Below are 17,814 nucleotides of genomic sequence, written 5' to 3'. Positions count from 1 at the left end.
TTTTTTTCGTATCTTGAGAGGAACATATATTCAAGAAAAATACTACAAGAATTTTAAATAGTATGTAATTTGATCCAAGTGAATGAGTACTTCTGATTTAATTTAATTTTTTTTATTGGGAATTACAAATACATATTAAGAAGCCACGGTCATCATTCGATGTCAAACAAATAACGTGACTCCAAGAAACTAGGTACTATTGACTCTGTGCGTAGTCATGGTAAGGAAAATCAGAAAGACGCACGCACTACCAATGGATGGTTTCGTCTTTAAAGGAGGCGGTTATGATTAATTTTGAATTGTCTTAATGTTAAATGGTATAGTAAATGTCAAAATTATTGAAAAACTTGTTCCTTTAGAAATTGTGAAAATAAGAGACGAAATTTTATAAATAATATTTTTTAAATATAAATTAACATAATTGCTAATTTTAAATTTGTTAGAAAATAAACCAAAGACTTGTATCCATCCATAAAATTATGTTAATAAAGTAGTGTATCATCATTACCATTAAAAAAAAGCTTATTTGTGAAAAATGTAAACACTTTTAAAGTGATGTTTTATCAGTTACTTAGTCTAGTTGACTTTTCGATGAGTTTCAGTGCCATCTTAAGGACTTTTTAATATCCCTTACTGTGTTAAATTTATAGATCTGAGCTGTTAAAATTAGCGTTTTTAACATGTAAATCTTTTAATATTGTAGTGTTTTTAAGGGTATGCTTTATAATGTTACAAGGCGAATTTTCTTAAGATTAATTTGGAAAACTAGTATAAATTAGTTAAAAGTATGACAAATATTTTCCTATAAAGAAAATTATAACAAGCGGCACTCGTTTTTCCATAAAATACCTTTAAAGTTATGAAATGAATGGCATTTGTGTGTTATTTTTTCTATAAGTGATTTTCTCTGAATGTTTAGGCATCAATGTTTCAAAAACTATCGTGTATATCGAAAAATTTTATTTTTAATTTTCCCAAAATCATACCGTATTTTTAGCAGTCTCTCACTAATCTATTCAGTGTTTCTCAGAGAAGTTATTAGCTCCAACTCTTTTTGGTTAATACAAAAAGCTCTTAAAATTTTACTATATAAGTACACTTGAAAGTATAAATCATATCAGAAGTACCTTTTATAAAGATTTTTATTATTTTTTTCAATTTCTTTTCTTTCCAAAATATATAATTAATTATTAAGACCAAGTCATTTAGTATTAAACGTACGTACAACGAATAGATTATACGAATTATTATAAAGCTATCCCTGCAAACAAACACACCAGTAAAGTATATGAATTTTAAGTTTTCCTACCTTATGGCGAAGGTATTGTACAAAGGTACGTACCTACATAGTTAGTTAGTCGCATTGCTGCTGTATACGTGTTGTATAGCTCTGAATGTGGTGAAAGTTTTGAATTATGGCCATTAAAATATTCATCTGCATAATGGTTAGCGATAATTTATTTAACGCTGTAAATTACATGCAAATAAAATTGACTACTGTATAAGTGGTTTTATATAGGCTCTTTAACGTACTATCAGGTTCAAAATTAGTAATATTACCTTCTATGTCTCTTTTTCATGAAAAACAGAAATGCTTTTTGTTAATTTTTTTATGAAAATATAGGTCGAGTAGAGCCTGTAACTCGAAAATTACGCATTTTTAACAATCAAAACACTATGAAAAAAATCACAATATTTGAAATAATTTAAAACGATTTTTTTTTTGCTCCACCGATCACGTGATCTGTGACGTCAATTCGACAAGAAATGACAATAAAACAGTGTCAACTCTAGAGGGGTATTGTCTATATTATATTATTTCTGAAAGCGAAGAGTAAAATGCAACCAAAAATCGACCCAGGATTTTCAAAGCCAGATCAAGAAAATCTACCGAAAATAAGTATTTTTATGGTATGGGAGTTTTTAGTGCAAGATGACAGGTTCAATGCACCCGAAGTTCGTGAAGTAAAAGCAACTTTATGAGTAGTAATTTTAATAAGAAAATTCGTAACATTCTAGAAAAAAACAAATGTGATTAATAAAATTTCATAAACAAATTGTAAAGTCTTCGAGAGAGAGCTATGAGGACTTTTGTAGCAGGTTGAATTTTGGTATATTTCTTCAGGTATGGTAAAAGAAAATGTTCATTTCATGGGTGAAGAAATTTTTAAAATCGAGTTCTAAAGTAGTGAACTCAAAAATGAAGGTTTGTATAGTTTCATACAAACTTTCATCCCTTATTTCAGTTCCATTTAAGGGATGAATTTCGAAAAATCTTTTCTTAAACGATACCTTTACGGTATAAAATCAATATCCTCTCGAAATTTCAAAACTTCTATCATTAGTGGTTAAGGCTAGGCGTTGATATATCATTCAGGACATTGCCTTTACCTCCTTTGAAAGGTTTCTGATTTTAAATAACATAAAAAGAAGAAATATTTTTAAAAAATCATCAAAATCTGTTCTTCAGAACTTACACTCATTGATGCGACTATTTAAAGATCGTAAAAAAAATTAAAGTGATCAATTAATTTACCTTCGATTTCATTAGCTATATCCAAGAATTTCAAATAATTTCCCTTCCATTCACATATCTTGTTCTTCGAATAATTTTTCTTAACTTCTAACTTAATATTTCTACTTTTAATTGCATAAAAATGTAAACAAATTGATTGATAAATATTAAAAAACCAAATTCATTGAATTGATTTAGAAATCACTTAATTTAAATTAGTTTTAAAACACTAGAAAAAAAAAAGTTAATTAAATAAAAATTCAATTAAAAAAAATTAATTAATTTTGAAAACACTAAACGAAAAAATAAATTTTCTTACACTAAATTCGAAAAATAAGCAAGAAAATTATTTGAATCGTAAACTGAAATTTATATATGATCGTAAACTAACCGTTAATATATTTCGTTACACATTATTATCGTTAGAACTTTAGAATGTACGTTGTTTGAACGTAACGGGGGAACTGATTCATGAGAGAAACGAAAATAACGGAGGAAAATTCATAATATTACGTGAGTGAGACAGAAGCGAGACAAAACATCAACCGACCTGCGTAACGAATATATAGGTTACTATATAACTGTGTAACTTATATCTTTTGTTATATATTTATGTTAGAGGCAAAAAAAAAAGCATTTGGTTGATGATGATGGTGGGTGGTGGTTCATAGCCGTAGTGTTTTGTTTTGTTTCTATATGTTACCTTCTCTTCGAATATTCTATTCATAGAAAATGCTTTAAATGTATAGTCGTAATTTTTGCACAATGTATTTTACTTCTTTCTACAGAGTGATTTTAAATCATATTATACTGGAATGGCTTCTCTTCCTTTTATTTGAATATACCTTATAATACACAACCAAAGTCGAATCGCAATAGCTCGTTCTAAAACGTGTAATTTCTAGTTTTGGAATCTATTGCTCAAAAATTTTTATCACCCCTTGCCGCTTTGCAAAATTATTTTAGAACAAATTTGTTAAGGTCACTTGAAAGTTTCTGTATTTTTCTTAAAAATGAGGTTTAAAAAATTTTCGTACGAGCTTTTTGGACAAAGATATTCGCTTTCCAAGCAAAATTTGCACTTCTGGACTTAAAATCCTGTATCTTTGGAAATAATCATCGCATTGAAATTTTTTTAATACCTTTCGAAAACATAAACTGCTTTTATAATATAAGCTTTTATCACTCTCCCATTTTTTCGATTTTAAAACATGCCAATAAACTTGGTTTTTCACTTGGTTGCCATTTTATAAAAAAAGGCGTTATCAAATATCTTATTTTGTACATTAGAAAGTACAGTCCTTGTCGCTTTTCATCCAAGGGGTGATAAAAAGTTTTGAGTAATAGATTTCAGAACTAGAAAGTGCAAGTTTTCAAACGAGCTATTGCGATTCGAAATTCAATAATTTTTCGTAGAAATACAGCTGTTTGAAATTATGGTAAAATTTTGTGTTTCCATTTATACTTTGGTTGTTGTGTATTATTTTTTTAGCCGGTTTTTTTGTCACCACGCGACATCTTCCATATTTCTATGATTTACCGCTCACCGTGCTGGCTAATGACGAAAAATAGACTCATGATGTAAAATGTACCTCTTAGGAAAATACAGGCCACAGGAATAATATATCGGTAATAAAATTGCCTATAAATAAAAAGAAAGTAAATTACTATTGATAATTAACACTTAGATATTATTTCTCTAGCCGTTTTTATTATTCAGGGTTAGCACCGCATTGGGAAATTCTTCACGGGTCGAGCTGGTATTTAATAATGAAAAACTTAATAAATTATAAACCTCGACTGCAAAAAATATGAACTCAAAACATAAAAATAAGTACCAAGTTAGAAAGAACAGAATGAAAGCTTTTGATTTGTCATTTAAGGATTGACAATTCGAGTTTCATAAGAACTTATTATTATTATCCTTTAAGTGTCTTGTTTCAAGCAGTGAGGTTTTTTACTTATTTTTTTATTATTTCTTTTTATTGTAATCTTTTTACTTTTTTTATTAATGAATGAGTTATTTGATTTATTGTATTACCAATTTATACTATCTTCTTAGTCCTTAATTAACTATAGATAGGGGAAAGTCTGGTAATGTAAACCATTTATTTCAAAATCCGATTTTCTATATTTTTACAAATTTTTATAATTTATTTATAAATGGGGAGTCACTATTCGAGGGAGTATGTCCTTCGAAACGAAAGAATCTGAGTCCTAAAAACTGATGAAGATTTCCTCTTTTAAACCTGAAAATGGTTTAAACCTTTTAAACCTTATGATAGATTCTATTTGCGAGAACTTGAAAGCCTTACAACCAAAAATTATCAAAACTTATTAACTTCAGACTAAAAATAAGCTAAGGTGGAAGAAAAAATGAAAATTTTGAGAGTTTTATTATTAAAAGTCAGTTATTATCCTCATTTTTCGTTTATTTGGCCTATAAATTAAAATCAGACATTTGCGCACAAACCTTTTAGCTTGAGTAAATTTTTTTTCTTCATATTTTACTATATATTTTTATTGCAATAACTGAAGTACATATCAAATTTTTTCAATTCGATCATAAGCTGTAATTTTATTGACAAAGGATTGTGAATTTCGTACCGCAAAGATGATTATTGTTAAGATTTCAATATGACATCTACTCGGACTGAAGCCCGTAAATATGGGAAATAACTGTTTAAAAGAAAATTGAACCTTCTTGTTTTGAAACTGGTTACGTAAATTTTGATAACTTGCCCACACAGTTCAGAAATCCGTTTAAAAACGAATACATGTATACACAACATTAACATACATTTCCCGTCTTAATATTATTTTTCTGCAAAGCTTTGCAATTCACTATTTGGAAACATGACACAAAATGAAAATTCGATGATCTTTTTCTTTTAATTTTTGATTTTATTGAATATACATTACATGAGTTAGTGAAATACTGTGTTAAAAAAATTGTCAATAAAGCGAAAACAGTTTCAACCCATATTCTTATTTTGTGTTTACCTGTATTTTCAATAATTGAACGGTAATTGTATTAAATCTGCAAATTCACAATCATTTGTAGTACAATTTCTGTAGGTCAAACTCTTTTGGTCAAATTGAAAAAAGAGTGGTATATACTTCGCACAGTTTGCAATAAAACAGTTTCCACGATATTCTTTTGCATTCTTCTCCATTTTTTATTTGAAAGTTCATCGCTTAGTTGGTGTTACTTTAAAGGAATCTTTGTTCACATCAAATTTTGTAAAAGAGCGACGTGTAGGTCCTAAAGGTGATTCTGGATATTTCGATCGATCATATGATTGAGACATTTGTGGTATACTAGTCGTTTTTGACTTATACTCTTGAGTCGAATTTGATGAAGTTTCAGAGGAACTGGCTGTGGTATTTGATTCTGCAGGTGAAGTTTCTGATTTTTGCACTGGTATATTTTCATGGAGGTAGATTGGTTTTACCGGTTTTATCGAATCTGGTGTTTCTATTATTGGTTTTGCAGCCTCAGCAATTTTTTGTTCAATATGTTGTCGCATTGGTGATGGTTTTGGTTCAAAAGGTCTCATTTCTGGGTAAATGAATTTCTCTGGAGTTGGAGGAGTTTGGGAATGGGATGTGTTTGACGATGGTGCTGGATACACATTTGTTTCTTCAGGTTGTTGAGCTACTGGAGTAGGAACAAATTTTTCTTCACTTTGGATTTCTAAATGGTTGTATGGCTCACGAATCGTGGTAAATGGAGTTTCTGACAAAGTTTGTGAGGGCTTAAATTGTTCTTTTGCGACATGTTGAGCATTCTTAGAACAGGTCGTGCTCTTATGTTGATGCTCTTGCGTTGCTTCGTGTTGAGTATGGGAGTAGTTGTGTGGCTGTTGTGATACAGTATGTTGAGTTTCTGAATGGGCATATTGGTCTTGTTTTACGGAATGCTGACTATTTAACGATGAATGATGTTCTTGGTTCGTTTCGGGTGGGGATTGGGAATAAGAGTACTGTTCTTGTCTTTTTGCTGATTGAACACCAGCATAATTGTATCCTTGCCCTGCTGCATCTTTTGAATGAGTGTGTGGTTCTTGTCTTACAGCTGATCCTTCTTGCGAACTATGTTGTTCATTGCCTGTTGATTGCTGAAATTCTTGTTTTACTGGAGATTTAGCTTCTTGGTGTTGATGTTGGTTTGCTGACGGAGCTTCTGAATAAATATACATATCTTGTCTTACACTTGGTTGTGGATCTGAATAACTATATTGCTCTTGTTTTACTCGAGGTTGGGCTTGTTTTCCCTTTAAGACATCTGTTACTGGAGGAGAATGTGGTTCTTGCGTTACTACAGGATGATTTTCTGAATAAATTAATTGATCATGTTTGAGTTGACTTTGTGAAGCAGTTTTTTGTTCATAACTTGCTGCAGGTTGATTTTCTAAGTATGCATATTGATTTTGTATTGCCGAAGGGGCAGATTCTACAGCAGGTTGACCTGTTGAATGGATGTTATGTTCTGGCATTGCTGCATGATACTGTGCATTCACTTGAGATGAATGTGGGAAGGAAGTTTCAGTTGGAGTAGGTGTGAAAGTGTGCGGTACTGCAGGCAGTTTTCCTGCAGGAAGAGATTTGATATTCTGTTGTCTTTCTAGATAAAATTGATGGCCTTGTTCTGATTGTGGCGATGGTAGGCCTAATTCATGTGGGTATTTTGGCTGGTCCGTTAATACTGGCTGCTGTTCATGTGTTACTGGTTTTGCTACAGCGGAGCAAGTTTTTAGTCTACCTAATTTACAAGTAACAATTGCTTTTAATTTTGCTAATGCCGACGGTTCAAGACATGGAACTTGTGATTCACGATGTTTTTCAATACTTTTAAGTAGTTGGTTACGTGTGTCAATTGCCTCTAAAAATTCAGTATGAGACATTATAAATTGATTGCATACTCCTGCATTTGGACTCTGATCCTTTAAACCTTTCCTAACACTCTCCAAATAATCCATATACCGTGTCGCTTTTGGTTTTGAACATAAATATGCTTCAAACAAATCATATTTAATACTTCCATGACTTTCGTCTTTTTCACATGGGTTACACGGATCATTGCATGGATCTGGTGCACAGGGGCATATTGGGGGCGGTGGTGGTGTTGAAACACAGCACGAGGGTGGAGACGGAGGGAGTGGCATAGGTGGTGGGCCATCACATGTAGGTGGTACGTTTTCATTGGTTGAACTTTGGAAGTTCGTAGTACTTTGTAGATACCATGGTATTTTTGTTTTTAAACATGTATCTGAAGTTGAAAAATGTGCAGTTTTTGTTGCTAATTTATTTTGAAATTCAAAACGGTCGAATTTTTTATTTCTCGAATCATTATGTAACGATTGTTTTTTAATATCGAACAACTTGTTTGTATCGCTAGGTTCATCAGGTAATGAAGATGTTCGTGATATTAAACCATCTTTATCATCTTCTTCATTCAATGATTGCGTTTGAGAAAGTAGAACATTCAAGTCATTTAATTTTTTCTCCATTTGGTTTGGTATATTTTCCATAGCTTTGGCTCTAGAAACTTCGAGTTTTGAATTATTCGTAGAAGTTTTAAAATCTGATTCAGTTTTTTCAGATTTTGATTTTTGTGGTAATTTGAATGCTTTTAAACTTTCCTTTTTCTTTAATAATTTACTTTCCTCGTTACTTTTTGTTTTAAATGATTTGCTTACATTATCACTTTTCCGTTTACGTGTTTCTTTCCAGTCATTATCGGGTACTTCACGTTCACCTTCTTCTTCTTCCAGAATTGGAATATCGTTTTTATGTGAAGGCATTACTTTGTCAGATACCTTGAAAGATTTTAAGCCATCCCCTGATTTTTTTGCATTATTTGTTTGCGATTTCATTTCACTTTTGTCACTATTGTTGAATTTTTCGTTGTTTAAATTATTGTTCGAAGACTGTAATTTATTCTTTAGATCCTTTGGATGGGAATTCGTTTCTGAAGTCAGTTCGGAATTTTGTTCTGATTTATATTCTAAATTCTTCGATGTCATCTTTAACTTTTTACATATTTCTTCCAAGTTTTTTGATGTATTTTCTAAATCCAATTTTGACTGATTTTGATATTCAGCTTGTTTACTAGTTGATGGTATATGTGAATTAATCGATGAAAACATGCCATTCGATGACATGGAAGCAGATGAAAATTGTAATGGACCCGATTTGGAATAGTTTTCGATCATATCTTTTATTGACTCAGAATCATTGTCCCTATCAGTTACAGTATGTTGTTTCATTTTAAGCTTATTTAGTATCTGATAATTACGTTCGGATTTTTCTTGAAGAGTTAGCATGTAATCATGTATATACTTTTGGAATTCTAGAAGAGAAAAATCAAGTGATTTATGAATATTTGCATTCATAGAATTTTCAATTAGTTTTTATAGACCTAAGAACTCGGGACCATTTTAATAAAAAATGTGCACGAAAAATTAATCAAGGTCAAAAGTCGCGAAAATAGGGCTTTCTTCACATATATCGTAAACTATTAAGTTTATGGCCGTTTTAGCTATTCGCACCGTGCGTGAGTTTTATTGGAATCGTTTCCATGGTAACGATACACTACTTTATACAATTGTATGGATGCATATATAATTGTATGGATTGCATTTATGACTTACATTGAAAATTTAATATTATTGTCTCACAAATTTAAATAAATTATTTATGATAATTTACAATTGAAAAATAATATTTGTGCAATTTGATTTCTTATTTTCACAATTTTTAATGCATTAAGTTTAATTAATTAGTGTTTTTCAATAATTTTAATTTGACATTTTCTATAACATTAACATGTAGTAAAGAATTGCAAATTTGTCATAACAGCCTCTTTTATCGCCAAAATTTATCACTGGAAGAGCTGGTATCGTTTTTATTGTCCTTACCATGACTACGCATACAACGAATTGCAAAATTTGTTCGTGAGTTAATTTTACTAAAAGATTGTATACCAAATTTTCGTAGAAGCAAAGTTTCGAAAACTATTTATTGTTTTCAAATATTTCACTTCACTGAGGAAAGTTAAAGTCGCTTACTCTACTACACGAAAAATACGATATTGATATTATGAATATAAGACAATTGAATAGAGTATTTTATAAAATAAATGAACTATGTATATTTATAATAAGGAGCTTTTAAAGCTCAGGAAAGTTCTTTGATTCATATATTCATTTTTTTTCTGTGTTGTTCATAAAGAAATAATATTTCTATTACAATAGTACATAATTTATGCTTTATTTCTAAGGAAACTTTAAGTTTCTTCAGATAAATAAAACTATCATAAACTATCATAAACTAAACTGATATTTGAAAAAAACCATTTTTCACAACTTTCTACCGTGAATAATTTTGCAATTTGCTTTTCTTAGGCCAATTCTTGCATGCAAATAAAGACAATTTTGGTGAAAAAATTTCACTTAGATTTGTTTTAGGGCTCTTCTGGTACGCTCACCTGATTGTTGTGCTTGTAAATCAGACTTAAACGATTCCGCTTTAATATTTAAATCCGTTACAGATTTCACTAATTCAGCTTGTAATTTTCCAGCATCATTTTGGCACATGTTTGTTTCATGAAATTTTGAAGCAATTTTTTCCATTTCAGAATTGTAATAATTAAATATATGTTTGATTTCCGAGTACATCGAGTCAAGCTAAAAATACAATTCTTGGACAAAGTTTGTATTACATACAACCTTAGCAAAATATTTCAAAATTTCATTATACTTACATTACTTGTTACCTCATCCATTAGATAACAAATATCTTGGGTCATTTCATCAGTTGTTTTATTGACAAATCTTTGTATTGGGTCTGCGCGTCCATACTTATCAAGGTCCACTCGAGTTACTTTCCGTAAACATTTTACGATGTTATTGAACAGGTTTGTGTCTCGCTGAAAATTTTAGAATGTTATCTAATAGACATTAGGTGTAATAAAAGCCCGAATGCGCGAAAAATTCATGGAAAACTTAGTTTTTGAGTAAATCTATCTTTTGATGTTTTTATGAAACTTTTTCATTAGTTGAAAGTTTCCATCGATTTTAGTACCACTAGAAGATTTCAGCTTAGAAGAAGGTCTCAAAAAACTGTCAACCGTCAGTTTGAAGAGATCTACAAGGAAAAACTCCATTCGTCGGGGGTTTTTTAAATTGGGGGAAATATTATTATGGCCTTGGAATACAAAAGTATACCGTCTCATATCCAGTTTTGAGTCAATTTGCTTCAAATATAGCATTTTGTTCTGAATTTTCATGAATTTAGTACGATCAAATTTGATTGCACATTAAAGAATATTTTTAGAAAAATATATTGTTTTTGTTACCGGAATTTTGGCCATTGTTTTGTAATGTTTGCTGTTTTTTTTTTATTCTTTCCAATTATTACTTCATTGAGGATTTCGAATGATTAAAAAATATGATTACTGAAAATTTAGATGTATGATCCATTCCATATTTTCATAGTTTTGACAACTGTACTGTTAATTGATTGTAATGTTTATGGAAACACATTTGAATTGTATAAATAACAGTCTAAGGTCACTTTAATCTTCAATATTACATTTTTACATTTCAGGTGATCGTAACCAGCCCTCAAAAAATAGATTGGGATTATGATTCTCCTGTAAAAAAAAAAAAATTCTAGCCTCCTTCGATATTTTTAATTCACTTTTACATCGGAATATAACGATTAAAAATTTTTTTTTCTGATCGCTAGTTAAATTAATGCAAAAGTGAAAATTCTTACTTGATAAATCTTTTGTTAGACTGTTCGTTCTAAAATATATAAAAATTTAGACGCGGCGATCAAACGAAAGACCAAAAATAATTGTTAAATCGTTATCTTTCGAAGTAAACGTGAGTTAAAATAATTTCAGAAGGCTAGAAATGTGCTTTGAGCCAATGTTCAAAAACGAAAAAAGGTATCGAGCTGAAATTTTTACGTACTCAGGACGTAAAAAGTGAGGCCAAGTTCGTAAACGAGCATTATAAGTCAATTGGGTCTTGGGTCCGTAGGACCCATCTTGTAAACCGTTAGAGATAGAACAAAAGTTTAAATGTAAAAAAATGTTTCTTATCAAAAAATAAACAATTTTTGCTTGAAACATTTTTTCGTAAACATCACTGTTTACCCGTGAGGGCGCCAATTAGGCGGAAATTTTATAATATGTACTATAATTGATTATCAGTTATGTATGTGTCACATGTTTGTATGTGTGATGTGATAAAGAAATCAACACTGACTTTGTATGGTATTTCAACAGTTAACTCAGTCAATTGTTTGTTTTCACTTGTTTGTAAATTAACTTAAGTCTGATAAATGTAGGTCCTTAAAAGAAAAAGTAACTAATTCAACATGAAACCATTTCTCCACCTTTGAAATGAAAGTTATTTCAATTAATTTTAGAATATTCCAACTTTATTTGCTGCATGATTTATGGTCCGCTCAGTATGATCAACGGAATGTGAACATTTTTTTTGCCCATATCTTATGTTATGCAAACCAGGTTGTCATGTTTTTATGTTATCTAACTTGTTGTACTATTTGTGTCGGTAACGGTCAGTGTTGGTAGGTAAGTATGTATGTTCCTACAGGATATAATGAAGATAATGTCAGAAATATTAACATTTATTGTGTTATAAGGATAACAATAACACACATTGAGTGTGGTCGATCTATTTATATCACATTTTATTTAATGCACAATCATGAATGAAGAATAGTCTGTAGGGAATGAATGGAAATACAATACAGATTTTTTCTTTTATTTATTTACTAGATAATTATATCAAATATTTTATCTATATTAGACAATGAATGTTTTAAATGTCCTTAAAATCTCTGCATATATTTATTATGCACGGTGTTCAGACTCATAGCACATACATTTTAATGCCAGAGAAATAATTACTCCCTCAAAATTCATGTTTTTTACCCGACTGTCAAGTAATGGTTATCTTTTTCTTTTTATCTTTGTAAATTTCTTTATTACTTCGTATCTTCCAAACGACTCAATAGATTTCACCTTAAAAGTAGTTAGGATAACTCATGATTGCCTCATCTAAAATTTAAAAAGCCAAAAGGATTTCTATACCACATAAGTTTCTCTTGAATTTGAACGAAGGAATTAACAAAATAATAATCAATGATGAATAAGCAACCCATTTATGCAACTGAAATATCTACTTTTTGCATAAAATCTTTGAACTATATTTGTTTGGGTTAAAGGATAAATACATTGATTTAAAAGTAAAAGCATGGGACAATGTCGTACCTTAAGCCTAAACTTAAATTTATTTCTTTAAAAACAATGTTTTAAATATAACAATAAAAATAGATCATTCTTTTAGCACCATTATTCCCACAAACTATGCATTTATTTGAGAATTTAAATATTAACTACCTATCGAACTTTGCCTATATACAACATGTAATTCTGGCATTTCACGATAGGAAGTTTTGTGTAATCGAAACATAGAAAAGTTTTTCTTATATACATTCTAAACGTCCACAAACAGCTACTACTGTTTTTTGATTGACTCATAGTGAAAAGTGCTAAACAATAATATAAGCAGAAGCCTGTGTATAAACATTGATCAGCGGTACATGTGAATCTTTTCAAACTTTGAAACCTTCCCAACAATTTATGGTGTATTTTAAACTGTAATACGGCCAGAAAAAAATTCTAACCAATAAGCAGTGATTTAGGTAGAATGTGAATTAAAATACATAACAATTTATAATAAACAAAACTTTTTACTTTTTTTTTATTAAATTTTTTTGTTTCTACTTGTACCCAAGTGCAAATGGACAACCATTCCTTTCGTTTCTAATCTTCTAAAGAGTAGAAGAAAATGAAGGGTGATTCAAGGTAAATTGTTCTCATGGTACAACACTTTACACTGTATAAGGATTTTTTTTTCACCTATTTATGTGTTTTTCATCAGTTCATCTAATGACTCGACGAAATCTTATGCAGTTCTTTTGTGTAGCAAATATCTTGTATAATTTTCCATTCATTTTCATGTCATTAAAAAAAACTACCATGTAAATTATCTGGATATCTATAAGATTTTCTTTCTAGATTTTGTACAGTCAAAGTTAGAAATGATCAAATATTGCTGTAGTTTTAATTCTAATAGATAATATCGGGAGTTTAAATGAAAATAAGCTCACCAATTTGAATAATTTCTTTTATAATAATAGTCGCCCTATTAGCGCAGTTGGTTAAGGCGTAACCAATTTCGTCCGCGGTATGATTAGGGTAGCGGGTTCGTAAAATTAATTTAATTAATAGTTGTGATGGGCTGGTGTAGTGCATGGTATATGCATGACGGAGGTGCACTCAGCCTCTGAAATTCAGGAGCTGATAAATGAAATTATCATCGGAAAGGTGCTTACTATATGGTCTAAGTATGTCCTTCGTGGACAGCCAATTTTACTTTTAATGACAATTTTACTTATCATAACAATTTCAGATGAAAATATTTCCTTTTTTTATTACTTTTAAGAGCGTGATTCTGTAATTTTCGGGGTTTTAGTTTTCGAAATTTATTTTATGTAGGTGTACTGTGAAATTCAAAGTATTTTGTCTTTGGTTTCAACACAGAGAGTAAGAAAATAATGCATGATAATTTTCTTTGAGTTAGTTACTGTTCGCGTTATTATATGCTTATAAAAGTGATCATTTATAAACGCTAGAAACGAGCGTAGCTGATGAGTAAGAAAACATGAAACTAACAAAGAAATGTTAGTGAATTTATCTTCTACAAACATTAAAACAGAAATGTAGTTTCCATTAATATAGTTCTTCTCTTTTATTGTTTACCTTTTTTCTCTCTTTTTCTTGTTCCTTTCACAAAGAGAAATTATTTTTGTAAAATACTAAATGTCTATGGATTTGGTGATGATGTCATCAGAATCCAAAATATTTAATTTTGCTCTATCACATCCAATTTTGATAAACCAAGTATGTAATTCTACTAAATTTGGGCCATACTTTTTAAATTTGTTGTCAAAATTAACCTAGCACTAATAGGTTTCAAGAATGTGGAGGTCTGGTTTCGGAATTAAGCACATAAGTGATAACTAGCGAAAAACTGACATCACAGCTGAAAAGAATGACCCAAAATTAGTGGGTTTCAAAAAAAATTCCAATGAGATCGGATCAAAATTGCTTGTGTTATTAAAAAAATCGAATTTTTGAACTTGATGACGTCATCAAAATTCAAAATATTTAATTTTGCTCTATTACATCGAAATTTTATCCAATTTTAACAAACCAAGTATGTAATTCTACTAAATTTGGGCCATACTTTTCCAATTTGTGGTCAAAATTAACCTAGCACTAAAAGGTTTCAAGAATGTGGAGGTCTGGTTTCGGAATTAAGCACATAAGCGATAACTAGCGAAAAACTGACATCACAGCTGAAAAGAATGACCCAAAATTAGTGGGTTTCAAAAAAAATTCCAATGAGATCGGATCAAAATTGCCTGTGTTATTTAAAAAAAATCAAATTTTTGAACTTGATGACGCCATCAAAATTCAAAATATTTAATTTTGCTCTATTACATCGAAATTTTATCCAATTTTAACAAACCAAGTATGTAATTCTACTAAATTTGGGCCATACTTTTCAAATTTGTGGTCAAAATTAACCTAGCACTAATAGGTTTCAAGAATGTGGAGGTCTGGTTTCGGAATTAAGCACATAAGTGATAACTAGCGAAAAACTGACATCACAGCTGAAAAGAATGACCCAAAATTAGTAGGTTTCAAAAAAAATTCCAATAAGATCCGATCAAATTTGCTTGTGTTATTAAAAAAATCGAATTTTTGAACTTGATGACGTCATCAAAATTCAAAATATTTAATTTTGCTCTATCACATCGAAATTTTAAAAAGTAAATTTGAGTCATACTTTTCAAATTTGTGATCAAAATTAACCTACCACAAATAGGTTTCATGAATATATTTCTCAAATAATTTCACTCTTTTTTCGGAAACGCTTAAAGAGATAACATTAAATTTTTCATTTGAGAAAGTAAATACAATAAATCTCTACCGGTAAGTTAAGTAAATAGTGTCATATTGATTTTTTAAATTAATAAAATATATTTCCAAAAGGAACATTATCATAATCAAATCAAATTTCAATAGTCATAGTCGTCAGTTTTCATCAGACTGATTAAATTATGTAAATTTATAAAATGATATTTACACATTCGACATCCTGATATAGAGAGGTGTATGTAATATAAATCAATCAATACATGCTTGATTAATTATGTTTAGGGTTGATTACGTCTCTATCTCATTTAGTAGGTATTGATTATACACACACATAGTTATTACTAAAATTTATTTATACACATTCACAATAGATTGTCAAATCAAACAAAATATTTTCACATACAAATGAAATTTTACAATATTTAAAAATCCCTCGACAAATGCGATTTATTCCTTATAAATCGATTTTTGGAAACTTTGCTATAAAATGTTCTCAATCGAATCGGTTTGGCCGTTTAGGGGCTACGATGCCACCGAGAAACACACAGAAGCACAGATAAAGACTTTAAACTTATAACACCTCGTCTTAAATCAATATCAAAGTGAAAGTCAAGGAGATCAAATGAGATGAAAAGGATACTTAGAGAGCTATCTGTTGGGACAAATTTTTGGAAATATTTTAATTGAAATTAAAATATTTGAGTTGATTTTGTTCTTTTGAATTATTGTTTTGAATTACTTGATTATTTTACCATTTCATTTTTTGAAATGAATGGAGCCAGGTTTAGTTGACTATTCATTTATGTTCAAATTATATGTCATGCCTTTTCCAAATTGAATCGATTTTGAAGGTCATCGCCAATTTTTAGTTTTTTCGTGTACGGAACACTCCCCGTTAAATTACTTTTCAAACGAAACCACAAAAATTAAAATATGTTCATCCGTTTAGGAGCTAAGATGTCACAGACAGATAAGTACACAGACAAACACACATAGCGATCAAACTTATAATACGCCCTTTTTATAGTTCGGGGGTTAAAAATAAAGTTACACATGTGACGAGAGATGGAAATTGGTAGTTGTAGATCAACACATTCTATACAGGGTGTTTCAACAATTAAGTATATCAATTGTCACCTGTTTTAATTTAATTTAACCCAAAAACTAACTATATTTCTCGTGTTCGTGTCTAAAGCAGAGTGGTTTATGATTTGATGCAGGCGTTCCGAAGTTCTTACATAACTTCCAAGGGCCTCTGCTGAACGCTTAGGCCTGGCAGTGTGTCACGACTATTGCAGGAGCTGTCACAGTGGTATAGAGGAAGAGACAATGTCTCATCTTCTCTGTCACTGTCCAGCTCTTGTCATGAGGAGATGGACTTACTTGAGCCAGCCTCTCTTTGACGACCTCTGCGACCTAAAGTCAGTCGATGTCAAAGCCTTCCTGCTGTTCTTAAACAGCTCCAAATTGTTTATGGAGTAGTGATCGGGGATGGGCCAACCCTTTTACGGTATCACAACGGACCCTATGGTCTAAGTGTGTCCAACCTCAGGACAGCCACTCTAACCTAACCTATGATCTGATAGACATTCGTTATAAAAGTTTTAACACTATCTTTCTTATGTTTGAGTGTATTTTCATTGTTTTCATAGTTTTTCCTCATTTTCTATATTATTTATTTTTATTTTTTTTATACTTACTATTATTATTTATGTTCATATATATTACACGTCACATAAAATGTCATATTAGATTATAAAAAATTTATCAGAAAAGATTTTCCATTTTCTTCTTATAGTTTGGGATGTTAAGTATAGTTGTGTTAGTTGTGTTCTGTTGTGTCTGTTATAAATGTATAAATGTCAACACCTTCAATATTATTTATCAAAGATTATTTTATGTGCGATGTTTACAAGCTATTTATAAATAAAAGTACTACAGTGCATGACAAAATTGCCACTAAAACAGGCATGGGCGAGTTATTTTAAGTTGAAGTCATCATTGTTATAACTTTATTGTGTGTCATAAACTTTATGGTGTGTCTCTTTATCCAAGACCGCATTGCTCATTGGGGAGGAAGCTAGACGGGTATATGACTCTTCTACCTGTCTCAGTTTCTCTAATAGTAATGAGATAGGTAAAAAAACAATGTTGTCTCTCTGTCTTACTCGTATTTTAGGTTGTCACTGGTTAAGTTGTCTCTCTATCTTACTCATATTTTAAGTGAGGAGTCCGAGGGAATTCTCTG

General features: G+C 30.4%; 2 protein-coding genes across 2 annotated transcripts in view; both read right to left on the bottom strand.

Moving 5' to 3' along the window:
- The window catches only part of LOC123291693, a 28,701-nt gene extending 26,111 nt beyond the window's left edge, over nucleotides 1–2,590 (bottom strand). The window contains exon 1 of the mRNA XM_044872066.1: nucleotides 2,537–2,590. The gene's annotated coding sequence lies outside the window, so the exon portion shown is untranslated. The remainder of the gene's footprint in view (nucleotides 1–2,536) is intronic.
- A 2,923-nt stretch (nucleotides 2,591–5,513) lies between these two features.
- On the bottom strand, nucleotides 5,514–11,036 carry LOC123293506. The gene is made up of 4 exons (XM_044874357.1): nucleotides 10,878–11,036; nucleotides 10,284–10,448; nucleotides 10,008–10,206; nucleotides 5,514–8,870 (listed from the first exon to the last, which is right to left on the bottom strand). Exons 1-4 carry the CDS (start codon nucleotides 10,890–10,892, stop codon nucleotides 5,707–5,709), a joined length of 3,543 nt encoding a protein of 1,180 aa, XP_044730292.1. The 5' UTR covers nucleotides 10,893–11,036; the 3' UTR covers nucleotides 5,514–5,706.
- Nucleotides 11,037–17,814: the final 6,778 nt, after the last annotated feature.

This window comes from Chrysoperla carnea, chromosome 2 (genome assembly GCF_905475395.1).
Source record: "Chrysoperla carnea chromosome 2, inChrCarn1.1, whole genome shotgun sequence".
Taxonomy (NCBI): Eukaryota; Metazoa; Arthropoda; class Insecta; order Neuroptera; family Chrysopidae; genus Chrysoperla; species Chrysoperla carnea.
Note: the sequence above shows the minus strand (reverse complement) of the source record. Positions and strands in the feature narration are given on the sequence as shown.

Coding starts and splice junctions, on each gene's coding strand:
- LOC123293506 (XM_044874357.1), bottom strand. Junction 10,207..10,283: donor TGGATGAGGTAACAAGTAAT/GTAAGTATAATG, acceptor TTGTATTTTTAG/CTTGACTCGATGTACTCGGA. Junction 8,871..10,007: donor TTTACAAGCACAACAATCAG/GTGAGCGTACCA, acceptor TTTCTCTTCTAG/AATTCCAAAAGTATATACAT.